This window comes from Ursus arctos, unplaced genomic scaffold (genome assembly GCF_023065955.2).
Source record: "Ursus arctos isolate Adak ecotype North America unplaced genomic scaffold, UrsArc2.0 scaffold_22, whole genome shotgun sequence".
Classification (NCBI taxonomy): Eukaryota; Metazoa; Chordata; class Mammalia; order Carnivora; family Ursidae; genus Ursus; species Ursus arctos.
The window spans coordinates 44870846-44889446 of record NW_026622897.1 but is presented as its reverse complement, the minus strand read 5'-3'; the positions used below and the strand labels follow the sequence as shown (position 1 = coordinate 44889446).

The window sequence follows — 18601 nt, the reverse complement described above, 5'->3', positions numbered from 1 at the left end:
AAGCTACAAAGGTGATGTGATGCATTCACCAGCTGGGAGATGAGTAACTTGAGTCATTCAGCACATACCACTTCACTTCAAATGAGAAGTAATGTGCCTTGACTGACATTTACCAAATACACAGAATCACTCTCTAGAAAATTGCATGGTGTGTTTTGAGACAGGGGATGTGTGGGAAAGGTGGGAGACAGGGTGGGGTGGGGGGGGAGACATTTTATAAGAGTGGTCTAGGATTTATTTATTAAAAAGGAAATAAAAACTGAGAATTGCCCCCATAGTCAGTATACTGATAATTTGCACTTGTTAAGATGTTCTCTGCGGTAATTTTTTTCCCCTAATCAGTGGCAGGGATATAATTACACATCTCCTCACTCTATAAAACTAGGATGGGAGGGCAAGTCCATTCTGAAGCCCAAGGGAGTAGTAGAGTAAGAGGTATCACTAATGAAGGAGTTACCAAAAGCTGCTTTGCCTCCCTTCTGGAACTACGCAGAGGATGAAAATGAATGGACTGAAGGAAAGGAGAGAGGAAGGAAGGAAATATTAAGTGTTTTACAATGGACCAGATGCTTTAAACGCAGCTTTTAATTGAATCAAAAAACCATGCAAGGATGGTTACCATGATTTTAAATATATGAGAACATTAATAATTAAGGAGATGCAGTTATTTGCTCAAGTTCACCCAACCCATAAGATGTTGAGTGAAATTTGAACTCAAGGCTGTAGTCTTCCACTGTCATACTGTTGTTCTTGGGTGTGTCAACAAGAGCATTCACAAAATGTATAAAGAAAAGAAGTCAATAAAGGTGACAAAGGATTTATCCAAGGAGGTTAGGAAACAATGGCATGAAAATAAGTCCTAGGCCAGAATGATGTTCAGAGAAGAAGAAAGAAAAATATTTTTCTTATTCTCTTATACCTTCCCCACCAACAACCCCCTCCGAGTCCCCCAATATAATTTTTCCTCTTGCTCAGCACATTAGTTTCCACTCTTCCTGTGCTAGGGAGTCACCAAAATTTCTCATATTAAGTAGTATCATAGTTCAATACTGCTATGAAAGTGAACACCAATGTCACTGACTTCTGCCTCAGACATGTTCATTTCATCATACCTTGCTGCAAATGATCGTGAAAAATCAGATGCCCTTCTCATAGTACAAACTTTCTCCCATAGTCAGTGTTGAGTAACTGTGGAGTGGATGGTACAGAAAGCAAATCACTTCTGTTTGTAAATCAGAGTGGCCTAGAGTAACAAGTAGGTGTGAAAGGGAAGAACTGAGGGGCGGTCTGGGTGTCTCAGTTGGTCAGGCGTCTGCCTTCAGGCTCAGGTCATGATCCCAGGGTCCTGGGATCCAGTCCCACACTGAGCTCCCTGCTCAGCAGGGAGTCCGGTTCTCCCTCTCCATCACTGCTCCCCCTGCTTATGCTCTTTCTCTCAAATAAATAAATAAATAAAATCTTTAAAAATAAAGAAACAGAAGAATTGTATTTGATGAGTCTTATTTGATTTTCTTATTTTATTGAACACGCTGGGTGAAAAGCTAGCATTCACTTCTCTTGCTCTGTTGGTTAATAGACAGAATATGAAGACAACAACAGTGATCTTTCTTTTTTTTTTAGTTTGCTTACTTTTTTTATAATAATATTTTTTTATTATATTATGCTAGTCACCTTACAGTACATCCCTGGTTTTTTTTTTTTTTTAAAGATTTTATTTATTTATTTGACAGAGAGAGAGACAGCCAGCGAGAGAGGGAACACAAGCAGGGGGAGTGGGAGAGGAAGAAGCAGGCTCATAGCGGAGGAGCCTGATGTGGGGCTCGATCCCAGAACACCGGGATCACGCCCTGAGCCGAAGGCAGACGCTTAACCGCTGTGCCACCCAGGCGCCCCTGGTTTTTGATGTAAAGTTCGATGATTCATTAGTTGTGTATAACAGCCAGTGCACCATGCAATATGTGCCCTCCTTACTACCCATCACCAGCCTATCCCATTCCCCCACCCCCTCTCTGAAGCCCTCAGTTTGTTTCTCAGAATCCATAGTCTCTCATGCTTCATTCCCCCTCCTGATTACCCCCCTTTCTTTATCCCTTTCTTCTCCTACCAATCTTCCTAGTTCTTATGTTCCATAGATGAGATAAACCATATGATAATTGTCTTTCTCTGCTTGACTTATTTCACTTAGCATTATCTCCTCCAGTGCCGTCCATGTTGCAGCAAATGTTGAGAAATCGTTCTTTTTGATAGCTGAGTGATATTCCATTGTATAATGGACCGCAACTTCTTTTTTTTTATTTTAATGTTTTTTTTATTATATTATGTTAGTTACCATACAGTACATCCCCGGTTTCCAATGTAAAGTTCTATGATTCATTAGTTGCGTATAACACCCAGTGCACCATGCAATGATCTTTCAAAAGCAGCTCATTCATTCCCTTTGCTCTACTTCTTCCCCCCTTATTATATGACCAATTTTAATAACCCCTCCTATCTCTTTCACAAGAGCAGTTGATGAGACCCTGCAGAGGCTGTGTGCTTATTAGAGCTTACATGCTCTGGATGAAAAAGAATACTCAATTGGTTATACATTTCTCCCTAGCAATGACAACCCAACCCTGGGAACTAAAAGTTGGACATCACTATGCATGGCCATCATGGCATCATGGCATATTAGTCTCTTCAAACTGCTGTAACAAAATACCATAGACTAGATATATTGTAATATAAATTATTCCCTCAACGTTCCAGAGAATGAGAGATCCAAGATCGAGGTTCTTGCAGGGTTCAATTTCTGGCGAGAGCTCTCCTCTTGGCTTTCAGACTGCTGCCTTCTCACTCTCACGTGGGGGAGAGAGGTGAGAGAGATACAATCACATTGAGGGCTAGGGCTTCAATATATGAATTAGGGTGTGAAAACACCATTCAGTTCATAGCAAATGGGGTGGGGGTTCTCTACATAACTAGACTTTTCAGATTAAGAAACACTCAAATATAAGCCTGCAATCTTCTGGCAGGTAGAACAAAGCAGCTGGAAAATTTTACAGTTTGACATATCATTGTTGGTAGTTGAAGAGAACTCTGGTAATCTGCTGGTTACTGTTTGTTTCACTTCAGTATTAGCGACATGGAGAGTGGGAAGGTAAAAGAACCAGAGCCTCCTACCCCAGAGCTATACAATGTCTCATATTCCCTCTCTCTTCAAAGAAAAAAGGCAATAAAGAAGTGCTCTTATCTTGCTCCCACTTTGAAACTAGGTAGATTTTCCACTATATTCTTCTTACTGATACTTAAAGACAATCCAAGTCTGTGTATATTCATTTGATATACATTTTCTTAAGTTTTTTTCATGCTAGGCATTGTTCTAGGTGCCAGGAGCACAAAGACAAATAAGATCAAATCCTTCCCTTTAAAGACTCAGCAGACTTACGGCAAATCATAATTAGAAGCAGAGAATGTTAAAATTGAAAGGAATCTGACTGCAGATGAAGAAGCCGGAGAGATTAAGAGACTTAACCAATGAAGGACAGGTGGTTGGGACAGAGTAGTTGACACACAGGCCTACTGACCCCTAATCCAGTCTTTATCCCTGTACAGCTCAGAGTCCTCCATCCAATTCGATAATTCAGGTAGCGTTTATTTAGTGTCTATGATATGCTGGTGGAATGGGACAGAATCTACAATGGCGTAATAATTTAATTAACAATTTAATAATTTATTTGGGGAAATAATACTACCTCAGATGAAGTTAGTGAATACTATAAAGCATTATTTAAAGTGAGATGGTTTCTCTATTAGCTCCCAAAATATAGTACATGTGTAAATAAGATGTGTACTTTATCTGATTATCAATTTTATCTCTCTAAGAATCATCATGGTTGAACTAATCTTACCAGATGGGAGTTTTCCCTTCCATCTTCACCATTCAATGTAATACCATTGAATGATACCAGGTTGAGAAATACCATTGTAAAGTACACTGAAGACAAAACAAAACAAAACGAAAAAATCCCAAAGCCATTTGGCAACTGAAGTTCTGTAAACTGTACCGAAGGTAAACTATCTAGATATCTGGTTCCTGGAGGACCCCCAGTGAGAAATCTGGTCTTATTTTCAGCCACACAGTTATTCAACAGAGATGAGGCACAGGTAGATGAGAAGATGGCTGCTGTGTTGGTTTGTCCCTTCTCTACATCAATGGCTCACCCAACCCAAGAAAAGTTTAAAGAACACATGAATAGTTAGGGTGACAGGCTCTGGATTCAGCCAGCCCTGGCCCTGAATTCCAGTTTCACTATTTATGATTTCGGACAAATTCTGCAACATCTTATACCCCAGTTTCTTCATGGGAGATGGAAGCTAAAATAAGACTACCACAGAAGGTTGTAGTGAGAATTAAATGAGATGATACATTAAAGTACACGTAATTGTGCAAGGCACTGCCATTAGTAATTAAATTTTATGGTGGTTTTGGGACCTGCTATCTTCCTCTCCAGTCTACCTCCCCCTCCTTCATTTTAGCCATGTCTCTTATCCTGTCCTTTCCCTCTGTCTCCCTCCCTGTCCTGCTAACAGCTGCACTTTGCATTCTTCCAGGATGGGTAGCAGTGCTGGGACTTCAGAACAGGTGCTACTGTCCATTTTGTTGCTTGATTCACCTGCCAGGTGACAAGGGAGAACTGCAGGGCTGCATTCAGTGTGGACAAACACCTGTCCTCTCTGTCACCACAGCCAGCAGACACAGGCGCTGAGTCATGCTGCTGCTCCCAACCGATGAGCTCTCAAAGACTCAGAAGACTCTAAGAAAGGGACCTGAGAGGACAATCTGTCCATCTCTCTCTGGGTCAGGCTACTCTTCAATCTGCCATGAGGCAAAAATAGATGTAGGAAGATTTTATCATTCGCTAAGGATTGGAGAGTCTTCAACATCAGGATGTTGCTTCTTATGCTTAAGCTAAATTTTTGAATTTGCTTTTAAATTTATGTTTACACTGATCTTTTATGGGGAAAATAAACTTGATATCTAGCTCACTGAAACATACATCATATATACAGTATAATGTACAGCATATATTGTATAATATACAGTCCTCTGTATGTACTACATGCACACATACATACACACACACATACACACACACACACACACACACACACACATACATACAGAGCATCGTTACTGGTTCAGAGCTTGAGCTCTAGAGTCAGACATGGTGTCTAATCCCAGCCACTTACTGGTGATGTGTTTTTGCTTTAAAAACATAATAATGGTAACTATCTCACTAGATCCTCATATTAGCACAGTTCTCAGCTCATAAAAAAAATTCAGTAAGTTAACCATCATTGTTGTTTAGACATATAAATATGTAATGAGAGGCCAGGAAGCTCTCTAAACTTTCTCTTCTGCAATCTAAATGGTCCCAGTTTGATTGCTTTTCATTTATTTCTTCCATAACCTTCCTTTCCACTTTCCCTCTCTTCATTTACCTTCCTAAATCCAGAATAGGAAAAATGATGCCAGTTGAGTCTCATCAGCCCAAAATAAAATGTGTGATATATTTTAGGATTATCTATTAAATTTCCCGATGCCAAGTACTATTATGATTTGCAAAGACATAAAAGTGATTTGATAGCAAGTGTAACCTTAAACACTTTATTTATATTAACTCATTTATCCTCAAAATAAACCCATTCATTATTCATTCTTTCAACTATGCCATACTTTATTGATTCTAAAAATAAACTTTTCTTTTTATATTTGAACATCTCTGAAATCAAGATGTATCTTGCAACTGATGATGTGTTAAAGTTCCATTGAAAATCATTTTTTTTCCTTAATAATACGTGAAATAATGGAGCATCTTGCAACTGATGACAACATAGAGTCAATGAAATAGAGTATGAGAGAGAACCATATTCCAGAAATTCTTTTAGGCCTTGAAATAAGGGGAACAAGATGGAACAGTCCTTTATTCGGAGAATCCACATTCTGATGAGGAATACAGGGAAAGAAAGATGATTACAGCCAATGTACAAGCAGCTGTGGGAGCCAATGGAAGACCCATCCTGGGCTTGTAGGGGCCAGGAAAGGTTTCCTAGTGATGGTGATGTCACTTAAGGTTAGAGTGCAATGAGTGAGGCATACAGCTAGCTTGTGGTCTGTAGTCAGCCAAATAGGAGAAGAAAAAATTTAGAGTGTCATGGAAGAGGGGCAAGGTGTAGTAGCAGAGGGGAAAGCAGAGGTCATATCATGATTGGCCTTGTAGACCATGTTAAGAGGTTTAGGTTGATGCTGAGGACATTGGGTTTCTACTAAAGCATAGGTGTTACTTCCATTTCACAAATAAGAAAACTGAGGCCTTATAGGAGCCCAAATGATTGGTTTTAGGCTGAAAGCAAAGAATAGGACTAATTTAAATCCCTCCCTCCAGGTCCTCAACTTAAGCCCAATGCTTTTCATGTTATGCTAGGGTCACCCAGGATATTGTCTTTCATTGGCCAAACTGCCAGCAAACGTATTACTAGTTTATCCTCCATTTTAGTTTATGTTGAATTAATGTGTTTGGTTTAAATGAAAAGGAGGGTAGAACCAGTGTGATGATTCTTAAAGAATTCCTTAAGGCAAAAATGGCCTAATGTCAGGATATTTGGGCTCAATCATATCACTTGTAGGTTATATACCACTGTTAAGCTTATCCACAGTTGTGTCTATTAGATGATAGATATTGATGCCAGTCTTTCCTAAATGCATCACACATCTACTTTTTGGGGTGTATGTTTAAAATAAAAATAGTTAAAAATAAAAATTAGAACAAAAACAAATGAGAGGAAGCAATGCTGATGGGGCAGTGAGGGTTCACAATTTCAAGTGTTTTCTACTTTTGCATATTATTATGTCACCAGAAATTGCATTTCAATTTATCTTAAAGCTTCTTCAGCTGCCCTTTTAGAGTCATACAATCTAGAGATGGACTAAATAAAGCAATTTAAGTCGAAATGTGACAAAAAGTTATAAAAGTAAGACACTAACATCTGAATTAATTACATAGGGTCAAAAAAAGAATAATTATTTGAACCGAGGTATTCTTTTCTAGCTAGCCAGTTTTGATTTCATATTATCACATTTAAAATAATTTTGTTCAAAGAATTTATTGGTATGCACAAACTGTCTTTTTAATGAAAGAATAACAAAGCTTTTCTTTTTGGAAAAATGACAATGTGAATCACCTAATATCTTTGACTCATTCTAAAAAGAGAGTGCATCTGCAATTGCCAAGCATTTAGGTTCTTTTTGATGAAAGACATCTTTCGTTTCAATAGGATAAGCAATGAGTACAAATGCCAATGTTTAGGTTATGATGATATGACAATTACTAGCTATTTAAAAGGAATAATAAGTGCCAGAATGATAGCTTACTATACTTACCCAACTAAACAGGACAAAGAGTGTAAAGTCTTTAATAACAGGACAGATAATTGTCTATTCAAGATAGCTTAGGTAGAGTCTTATCAGAAATAAGGGGGCTGAGTTACAGGATCGGTAAATTTGATTCTGTAAACCTCATGACTTTTGAATTTTTACATCAAAAGAGGGGGACAAGATAAGAAGGAATCATTAACCTTATTCAGGCAAGATAGGTGAATGACAGGTGGATGGAGGAGAATGCTCTAGACTCAAGGAGTCATTTTTGGAATAGCTTGGGTAAACTTGGGCTCAAATCCCAGCACTGATACTTACTGCTAACTCAGTGACCTTGGACTAGGTACTTTTCTCTCTGGGACTCAAGAAAAATGATTTCTACCTTATGGGATGGCTGTGAAGATGACATGAAACTGTACGTATTAAGCACCTGCTATATAATGTTCATGGATGAGGGCTATCATTAATATTATTGTTGTGTTTGTTCTTATCATTACATTCCATGCTGCTATTTAATTCCATTGGCATTGAATGAGGTAAAATAGTAGACCAGGCAACCATGCATAAGGCATACTGCCTTATGGGATGGCATTTAGGCTTGCACATTCCCAATTAGCTTTTCAATTAACCCCAGCCTTGAGGAATACACTTCCCAGACCACACCTGAATGCTAAAATAGGACTGATGGGCTATGATGGGTGCAGGTTGTTTTACTAGAGTAGGAGAAAATAAACTATGCTACCTATTGCAAAAAGAAGCCAAAATTTACAGAGGGTACTAAAATGAAACCACAATCACTATCTATGATACAGATTTATACCCCCAAATGCTAAACATGCTATGAATCTAGCAATAGTTGTTTCACATTTAAATATACCAATCATTCTCTAAATAAAACTCAATAATTATCTGATTTTATTCATCTTCCTCCATTTTATAATAAAGCATGACAACATACAGTCAGCAGCACTTTATATCTCCCTCTGTGTTTACAATTATGTGATCTCTGATGCTATAGGAATACTTTATATGAATTTATTCAGCTTGCAGTATCATTTGTTAACTGTCTTCTCAGTTAAACTTTATTATTAAACTCATTAGACAAAATATTAATCTACAATAGTTGGTTTAAATAAGCCATGTAATAAAATTAGGTACATAGAATAAATAAACTATTTCCATTCACTAAGCATCAACTGAGGGCCTTCATTGTTCAAGGCAGCATACCTTTTAATTTATTCCAGGAATTCTGAGAATACAAACCCATGGGGGAAAAAAAAGGATGCTATTTTCATATTAGTTATCATCACCTGGTGTTCAAAATTAACTCCTCCTAGCTCTTCTGGCTAGCACAAGGGCATTCAAGTTAATAATTTTCCTTTGGTCTTATCACTCAGGGAGCAAAACTTCAGTTCTCCAATGTTGATTTCCTCACTCCCTGAGTAAGAGAGATAAATAATTTAAAGCCATTAACCCCACATTTGGTTTCTTCTTACCTATCCTAAGCATCAGCCACCACAGAAAGGGAGGTAGGTATCACAGGCCCTTTACTAGCTTCTCCCCCACCCTCAAGAAGCAGAAGCCCATGTTGCTTTGTTGGATTACCAGCCTTTTAGGTCTTATACAAAGCATTTTCAGACTGTTATTCTCCACATTTAGGCCCAAGTCTGGATTAAGTGCCACTGGGAGATTCAACTTTTCTTTGCATACTAATTTGGTGTAAGGCATTATCTCCCTGTGCCTTTCAGAGCCATTTGTGGTCCTGACAGTCCTCTCATCCATACAACCTATAATTTTCATAAGAAGAAGGCAGTTTTTCAAAACATTTGCTCCAATAAAAGACTTACTTACAAGTCTCTTTCCTTAAAAATCACTTGAGAAGAAAAAAAAAAAAACAGAAAAAACCCCAAAACCCCCAAACCCAACTGTTCAATATATATGCTGCTGGTACATGACAATTACATTTGCAATCTTGGCCCCTGGGATATACAGAATAGGAAAGGGATCAATTCTACCCCATCCTTGCCCTCCGCCCCCACCACAGGGGCCATTAAATAACAAGTCTGTCATCATTCTACAATCCTCAGATCTGGACAGTCGAAAAAGCTACAACCCTAAAGTCAGAACTCCAATAATATTTTCTCTTTTCAAACTACAAACATTCATATCTCAGGTTTATCCCTGGATTCTTGTTCATGTCATCAACATTTCCACTCTGAAGGAACAAACAACAAGTCAAAGTGAAGGAACCTTTGCAGTTGGAAGGAAGGACTATATGCCACAGGCCAGGAAAACCACCTCTGGGTCAATCTCATGAGGAGATTTAAGGCAGAAAGGAGACTGGACCAAAGATCCTCAGAGAAATACGGAAAAATCTCAGTTTCACAAAATTTTGTTTCCTACGGAAGTTTCCCCAACACCTATCAAATTGGACACAAAATTCCCTAAATATGACAGTTTGGTCAGTGCCCTGAAAGCAGAGGACAAATTAGAGATGAAAGCTTGTAATGCATCTCGACTTACAGGCCATTTTATTTTCTTAGAGAAAGATAATTAATGAGGAAAATCTACACAGAGGTTCTCTGGGAGGAAACAACTAGTCATGCTGAATAAAAGAAATACAAAACCACTCTCTAAATGGCCATGACTACCCAATTATAAATATAATTCTTACTCATTGTAAACACTTTTGAAATGATAGTTCTGTGAATTGAAAAGATACCAAGCACCCCTGTGGAGTCTGGTCAATGTTACTGAGAGTCCCAAATCTGTGTTCTTAGGACACACACTAGGACACAAGTACTGGAGAAAGGCTCGGGGATTTATAATGCCCCCTTCAGAACCAAACACTGTAGTAATAAAAATAATGCAGTATAGCAACAAGTTTACTAGAGAGCTCCTGGAAGAAGCAAATATTTCAGCTGTTCAATTGCTTTCACCCTATACCATTTAAAGGAATATTAAGTCTCTGCCGAGACATTCTATCAGTTGATGATTTCACCTAATATTCTGATGCTCCAATGATCCTGCTTAACCCCCACTGCTCCCTTCCCAAGTAGCAAAGCTCCAAGAGTTAGCCCTTCCATGAGTGGCATGGACTACGTTCACAGTGAGAAGCAGGTTCTCATCCCAAGCTAATAAAGACTGCGTCTGTACTCAGACTAGCAGTCCAGAGCAGGCAGTCGGCAAGTCGGAAAGGTAATCTTCATCCCCACTCATTCCATACCTTTTCTGATTTTGCCTTCCTGGCATTGTGCACGAACCTGCGACCCAGCTTCTTGGCATACCAGATAGAAGCAAACATAGCGATGCCAATGGAAGGAATTCACAATGAAGCTGCTGCACAATCAACTTCCCACCTCGGCTCAGAGACAAACGGAATCCGGCTGGAGCTGTCACTTGCAGGCTGTTGCTTTCTCAGTTCCTCTCATGCTGGTTAGCCGAGGGAGAGGGTGGGAGGAAGGAGGGGGCTGGGGGAAGGCAGTCCTGTTTGGCCGGTCTGCAGGTATATTTACATCCTGCCAGCAGGAGGTCCGGGTGAGGCGGGTGCTGCTTTCAGTAGCCAGCTCACACACATCCAGTCGCTAAGTATCTGTCTGCAGTTCTTCGGGCACCGTCACCAAACTCCATGTGTGTCAGGAGGAAGGGAAGCCGCAGTCAACTCCTCCGGGAGGCGGCTCACCTCCCGCTCTAGGCTCCGGCATTTGCACTCCTCGCTTGGCTTCCCTCTGTCTTGACAGTACGTGCCGGCGGCAGTGGCCGCGAAAAGACAGATCCACATAACAGGCTCGCAGGTAAATCAGCCAATACAGGAGCTGCCAGGCACAGGGGGAGAGGCAAGGCCACCACGGAGCTGGCCCTGTGGGCACAAACAGGTGTCCCTGGAGCCTGAACCCTGCTCTGAAGCTCCAAGAATTTCCAGCTGTTAGGGTGGCTGGGAAGAGAAGTGTCCAGTCCCTCGCCCCCTCCTCAACTTCTTTTGGTCCAAGGAAAGTCTTATCTCTGATCATCAGCCACTCTTATCTACTGCTCACAAGAGCCACGCTTTGTTTCTTTGGAGACTGGCCTGGGACAAAGGGCAAAGTGAGCAGGGAAAAGTGTACTCCCCAATGCTTGGGTAAAGGTCCTTTCAAACTCATCAGTTCTACCTCTAAAGCAACAGAGGCCTCTTTTATAAGCACAGGTTTTTAACATGGGGACTGGGGGATGGAGAGGGGCTTAAATCTACCTTTAAACTAAAATAGAGCAATCTTCTTTTTTTTAAGCTTAGTTTTCTTGCAGGAATATCCAGTGATAAATGAAGGACCGTAATATCACTTTTGGGAGGACAGATTTACAGCAACTCTTAAACCATGCTCCTTTGAAGAATTTTCACATTTGATTCTACCACCGGGTGCTTTCAACTCTGAGTATCTTATTAGGACTTAGATTATTATACGAGGCATTTTAAAGATAAAGTCAATTTTAAGGAACAAGTGTTCCTTCCAAGTAGAGATAGCGGTTAAGTTTTACCCATCTTACTAGAAGACAAAAATTAGACTGCTCATCTTGGCAAGGAGAACTTTCCTTCCAGTGATATACAGATGAGACTCAGTCCAGTAAATGTTTTCCAGCTGATCTGGCAGAACAGCCCTAAGAGTACCAATGGTCCAAAGAACGTCAACACACTTACAGACACTGGAAAAGAACTCCCTTCTCTCATTGTAAGTCACTTGAGGTTTACTCTCAAAGAGGGTTGGGTCTTCAGTCAGCCAGAAGCTACTTTATAACATACACAATAGTCCTCCCCCTTATCTGTGGGGGACACATTCCAAGATCCCCAATGGATGCCTGAAACCATGGATAGTGCCAAACCCTACATATACTATGTTTTTTTCCTATGCATACATACCTATGATAATGTTTCATTTATAAATTAGTCACGATAAGATAATAATAACTAGTCATAAAGTAGAACATTTATAACAATATATTGTAATAAAAGTTATGTATCATCTCTCAAAAATAACTGATTGTATTGTCCTCACCCTTCTTCTTGTGATAGTGTGAGATGATGTGATGCCTACGTGAGGAGAAGTGATGCAGGCATTGTGACGTAGCCTGAGGCCACAGCTGATCTTCCCAGCATAAGTCGGGAAGAGGATTATTTGTTTCCAGACAGTGGTTGACTGCAGGTAACTGAAACCTCGGAAGCAAAACCATGGATAAGGTGGGGTTCCTATATTAGATGTCCTGGTAGGCAACTGGAGACAGAACAAGGCGGTGTGGGATAGGACAGTGGCAGTCAAGACCCACATCTATATTACTCACTACATTACTCAAGGTAATACTGATGCTAAAGCAGTGTTTAGCACAATGAAACCAATGTATGTTTGTTGAGTGGATAAATGACCTGGGTTCTAACCAGTGCTTTGCTTCTAACCTCCTTGTTCTCTACAAACTTGATTTGCCTCATCTGTAAAGTAAGACAATTGGACAGATGCTTTTTAAGGCCCCTCCTGCCCTATGAGTCTACGATTCTGATTGTGAGTCTTCATGTGAATACTGAACAGAAATGTGTAGGGTTCACTGGGGGCAAAGGCTCTGGTAAAATGACTTGGTGTTCGAAAAGCTAACAGCGGTACCCTTGGGGCAACCCAGATCCTTCTACCTTCTTCAACACGCGCAACTGCCACCTACGATTTGGTTTTGCCATTTGCTGTTTCTTTCGCTCCGTGTTCCCACTTCCTATGAATGTGACTTTTCTTGAATTTCCTTTTGTCACTCCTCAACAGCCCCTGTGCAAAATTCTCCACATCACACCCTGTACTCTTTGGAGGAAAAGTGCCACAGAAATCCAGCAAATAAATAAATGATAACTCCTGCTTAGTTTTCAAAGAGCTACTCAGTAGGACCACAGCTTACCCCAATATTGCCATCATACTAAAGGTATTCATTATTCCTTCATACAAGTTTGTCCAAACCACATTTTAGTTGAAAGACTATTCAGTGAGCAAAATAAAGTAGATTGAAAGGGGAGGGAGGAGCAATTCTTTCTAAGTTAATGAGTAGAAGTTTCTGTTTTTAATATTTTAAGATGGAATTAGTCAATAAAGAGGTGAGAAAAAAAAGTGGAGCTTTCAAACCACTGATATCATAGAGGGAATCAAAGAATGTTAATTTACTCTGATGGGAATGCCACATCAGAAAATGATGTTTGCACTTTCTTCATAAGATAAGATTTCCTAAGTCACTAAAACTGGGGCTTGAAGAGATCTTTGATGTTTGATCATATTGTTGGTTGGTTTTGCTTTTAAATTGAACCTTTAATGACCTTCACACACCTGACCCAGCAGCTTTATTAACTTTTACAGGATGGAGTTCTTAAAATAAATTGGGCCTACCAGCTAAGATTTAACTTTAAAAATAACAAGAATAACTACTGTACCTTAAATAAGCAACTGGAGGTAGAAAGGGTAGAAATAGGCATGGAGTAGGTCATGTGTAGTCAGGACTCAGGCCTGTGTTATGCGAACACTTAGCACAATGTAGATATTCAAACTATATTTGTTGAAAGTGTCTATGGGAAAATAGGAAAAGCCTCCAACTGGAAAGACCAGAAGAGGCAATAGAAGCATATCCACAAATTTTCAGTTGCAAAAGGTTTTTGAAAGCTCGGAGTCTTGCTTGTCAATGGAATAAAGTCATTGCCAGAGCTGTGTACCGTCTTCCCTGGACTCTCTAGGCAGACATGTCTGCTACAGAGAGGGTGGCGGCTGCCCACGGTAACTCAAGTCTCTAACCATTGCTCTGCTGATTGAGATAAATAATTTTTGCGGCTCTGCTGGGTAAGGGAAACAAGTTTTTCAGATGCTTTCCATCTGTATATCATCAGTACCTAGACAGATCTTTTCCTTTATAATTTCATTTCTAATACCTCTCATATGACAGAAGCCTACCGGTGCAGCTGAAGATGAGAAGCAACATTAATCCTTTTAAGCAGCTTTGGGTTCATGCCTCAACACACACACTGTGTGAGCCTCCTCTGAAGTCTCAAGGTAAATGCAGTGTTTAAATCAAGCCATTAAGTATTACACAACTACATTTTCTGCCTAACACATGAATGATTTCTTTTTAAAAATCACCTAAATACATCACAGATAATTATAAAAACAGAGTAAACACTAAATGCTAGAAACCAGTATCTGGTAGCTTGAAAAGCTATCTAGGTTAGGTGTTTAATATACACCAGAGAAAATACATGTTTGAGACATGAACAAGTTAATGTACAGAACCAATAGACATTCAAATATATGTTTGAGTTGCTTGCATACCTGATAGGCATATTTATAGCCCTTTGATTAACATCTGATTTTAGCCTGTTATTTAAAAGCAGGTGTCAGAAATACACTACATAGAATTTATGACTAAAGAAATATAAACATAATATTTAATTTAATTCACAGGAATACCAAGATGTTGATATCAGATATCTCTATAGAGGGTAGAGGAAAATGTAAATAAAAACATTTACATTTCACTTTGTATGGTTGTGTAATACTTGAGTTTTCTACAATGAGACTATATCGGTGTTATTACTTATATGATTCAAAAGGTAATATCTTTTCACAAAAATGTATTGATTATTTACTAGGGACCCCAAAATGAATGGGATGTAGTCCCTCCTTTCAAGGAGCCCTATACAGGTGGGACCACAGATGTATAAAGAAATTTTAGTGCAGGATGGCTTTCTAACAGATGTGTGAAAAATACTGTGGGAACTCAGGAAAAAAATTACTGTTTTTTTTTTTTGGTTTCTATATGATATAAGCACAATAATAAATGTTAGCTGGAAAAAGCACAATAATTAGTGCCAATGTATCCAAAAAGGCAAAGGAATAGCTAAATCTCTCTGCATGTATGTGTATCAAAACGCATGTGTGCAAACTGACCCAGTTGCAGATAGATATATTTCTGCCCCGAAGAGACAACCAGTCACAGATAAGTGTGGAAAAAATATTGGAATCACTACAAATAATAATCCCATTGGCTCTAATTATAATGGACTAAACCTACTTCTTTTTTTTGTTTGTTTTGTTTTCAAAATCTTCAAAACTCATTCTTCAGTATTTCAATATCTCACACCCTCTTTCTTTTAAATGTTTAATCATGATGTATTTAAGCATCTAGAGATGAAAGAGCGTAAAATGACACTCATCTATGTGTCTACCACCCAGATTTAATAAATGATAACATTTTGCCGTATCTGATTCAGATTCATTTTAAAGAAATAAACCCTTTATAATGTAATCAAAATCTTTCCACTTCACTCCACTCCACCTGAAATTCATCTCAAAATAATGTTCACTAACCATTCTTGTACCTCTCTAAGTACGTACAACTTTATCTAGAGTAGGTGCTTCAAAATATAATTGACAGATCACAGGGTATGTGCATCTTGAACTTCCATTAAAAATTTCTCACTACTTGGGGCGCCTGGGTAGCGCAGTCCTTAGGCGTCTGCCTTCAGCTCAGGGCGTGGTCCCGGCGTTCTGGGATCGAGCCCCACATCGAGCCCCACATCGGGCTCCTCTGCTATGAGCCTGCTTCTTCCTCTCCCACTCCCCCTGCTTGTGTTCCCTCTCTCGCTGGCTGTCTCTATCTCTGTCGAATAAATAAATAAAATCTTTAAAAAAAAATTTCTCACTACTTTACATTATTAGTAGTTTATACAAGTCCTGTATTCTAGATGACATGGTATCATCAGATGTATTATTTTTTCTCAAACATAACGCATAATACTAGCTCCTGGTAGTTTGGATGTACATTGTCTTGATTACTAGTGAGATGTAGCATCTTATATGTTTATTGGCAATTTGAACTTTCTTCTATTCATAGCCTTCGCCCAATTTTAAATTAGATTATATTTATCTCATGGATTTGTAAAATTCCCTTATGTTTCTGGACACCGATTCCTTGTGTATTATAGGCACTGAAAATATCTCCTCCTAACCTGTGACTCTTTTTAAACCTCATTTATATTTTATCATACACATATGCATCCTCAAAATTTAAATATACTGAAATCTATCAATATTTTCTTTTATGTCTGTGCATTTTTGTATCTCAAGAATTTTTTTTCTATTCCAAGTACATAAGTACATTATCTTATAATATTTTCTTCTAAACAATTTCTTTTTCTTTTCACAAGAAAGTCTTCATATTTTTTTAATTTAATGTGTGAGATAGGAACCTACTTTCCCCATATATATGGCCAGTTGTAAGTATGTATATATGTATGTTTTATTTATTTATTTTGCTGGTATATGAGAATGTTATTTCTTTTCCTTACTGACTCATAATGCTCCTAAGTAATAAGTCTATATCATATGAAAGTGCATATAATTATTTGTGGGCTTTTTTTGGATTGTTCTGTTTTTATTTACCTGGACCAATACCACATTATCTTGATTAATATGTTTTATAATAACTATTGATATCTGAGGGGCTATTCATCCTTTTCACTTGATTTAACTTCAAATTAATTTTTTTAAAGTTGTACAAGATCATTTTAATAATACACCCAATATTCCATGATATTATTTTATAATACTTTGGTTCTCTCTTGTTAGTAGTACCATTCCTGACCGAATCAGTCATTATCAGCATCATTATTTATTGTTTTACAATTAAAGATCACTCAAAATAACTCTCACATTCTACCAGTTTATATTCTCATCATTAGGTTTAGTATCTGAACCCTTCTAAACTTCCTTCTTATGGATGTGTATATTGTAATAGTTATTTCTGCAAAAATCTGTGATGGTTAAACACGCTCAACTTTTTTATACTTTTCCTGAATGGCCTACATTCAGCTTAGCATTTGAACGATAGCATTGGTAAATGGAGATGTCTAGATTGACAGTGATTTTTCCCTCAGCATTTTGAAGCTATTATTTCATACTATCTTCTGGCATCTACTTTTTACAGAAACTGTCTGCTGTCAATCAAATTGTTCAATTGTAAGAACAATCTCTCTTTTTTAATGGTTTGTTTGAAGGTTTTGTTTTCTTTGTCTTTGTCGAACTATAGTTTCGATACAATGTTTTTTTTTTTTCTAAAATTCTGCTTGGAATTCATGATGGTTCTTTAATCTGATTATTCTTAGAAGAATTCTCAGTCTTTTCAAGCATCCTCCCTCAATCTCTCTATTCTCTCCTTCAAAAATCCCATAATATTTTTCTTGGACCATTTCATTTGACCCATCCTATTGCTTCATATACCTCTTACTACTGCTACTCTTCTTCTTCTCCTCCTCCTCCTTCTTCTTCTTCTTCTTCTTCTTCTTCTTCTTCTTCTTCTTCTTCTTTTCTTTGTGTTATTTTCAGGGTTATATCCTTAACTCTAATTAGTGTTTTTTTCATAGGCTTTAATCTATTGTTTTACCTATCTACAGAGTGCTTATGTTTAATTAATTTTATATGTATGTTATATATATATATGTATATATATATATATAATTTCTAGAGAGTCTATATTTCTTTTTTAAATCCATTCAGTCTTTAATAAGGGAACTCTGCTTATGATTTTTATTCCTTCCTTTGTCATGTTTTTAAGTTCAAACATTTAATTTGAGATCTTTATCTGTTATACTTATTACCTAATTTTCTTGGAAGTCTAACCCTGCTGATTCCACTTATAGTGGATAGTTTCTGTATGTAACTATACATTTTCATTCTAAAATCTTCTTTGGTAAGACTGTACTTCCTGTGGGAGTCCCAGGGACCTTTAGTTATGTGACTCTTGCTACAGAGTGATTTGCATATCCTTCTGCTAGTTGCCCAGAGGTTTCACTAGTCCAGAAGCACTTTCATGTTAGATATTTGGCTTAGTTATATTCTCCCCACACAAAAGGGTTAAACTTACTCCCTCCCCCTTTTTATACTCATAATAAAAACACACTTCCTTATTGCTTTCCTGAGCTGATGAATAGAGTTTTTTAGAAGCTCTATCATTAAATGACAATCTTTAGTTTTCAGTTATGCAAGGGTCTTAGTTTCATTTCTCTTCCTTTGGTGATTGTAAGGTCAACTGCCTTACCCTGCACGGGCATCAAAACCCCTGAACTCTCACCCCGAAGGCTCATACTGAGTCCCACGTATGCCTGGGATGCCACAGTCAGCCCAAGAAATCACTGCTCTGGCC

At 38.3% G+C, this 18601-nt stretch overlaps 1 protein-coding gene across 8 annotated transcripts in view; it reads right to left on the bottom strand.

Annotated features, from left to right (window-relative positions):
* DLG2 (discs large MAGUK scaffold protein 2) overlaps window positions 1–18601 on the bottom strand; it is a 1327559-nt gene that overhangs the window by 846444 nt on the left and 462514 nt on the right. Inside the window, exon 1 of one of the 8 annotated variants that reach the window (XM_044390951.3) lies at window positions 10644–11567. The exons of 5 other annotated variants lie outside the window; for them this stretch is intronic. In XM_044390951.3, the coding sequence (XP_044246886.1) occupies window positions 10644–10721 (78 nt within the window). In that variant the 5' untranslated portion in view covers window positions 10722–11567. Of the gene's footprint in view, window positions 1–10643; window positions 11568–18601 lie in introns of those variants that run through there. 2 more of the 8 variants (XM_044390942.3, XM_048217414.2) reach the window with 2 other exon arrangements.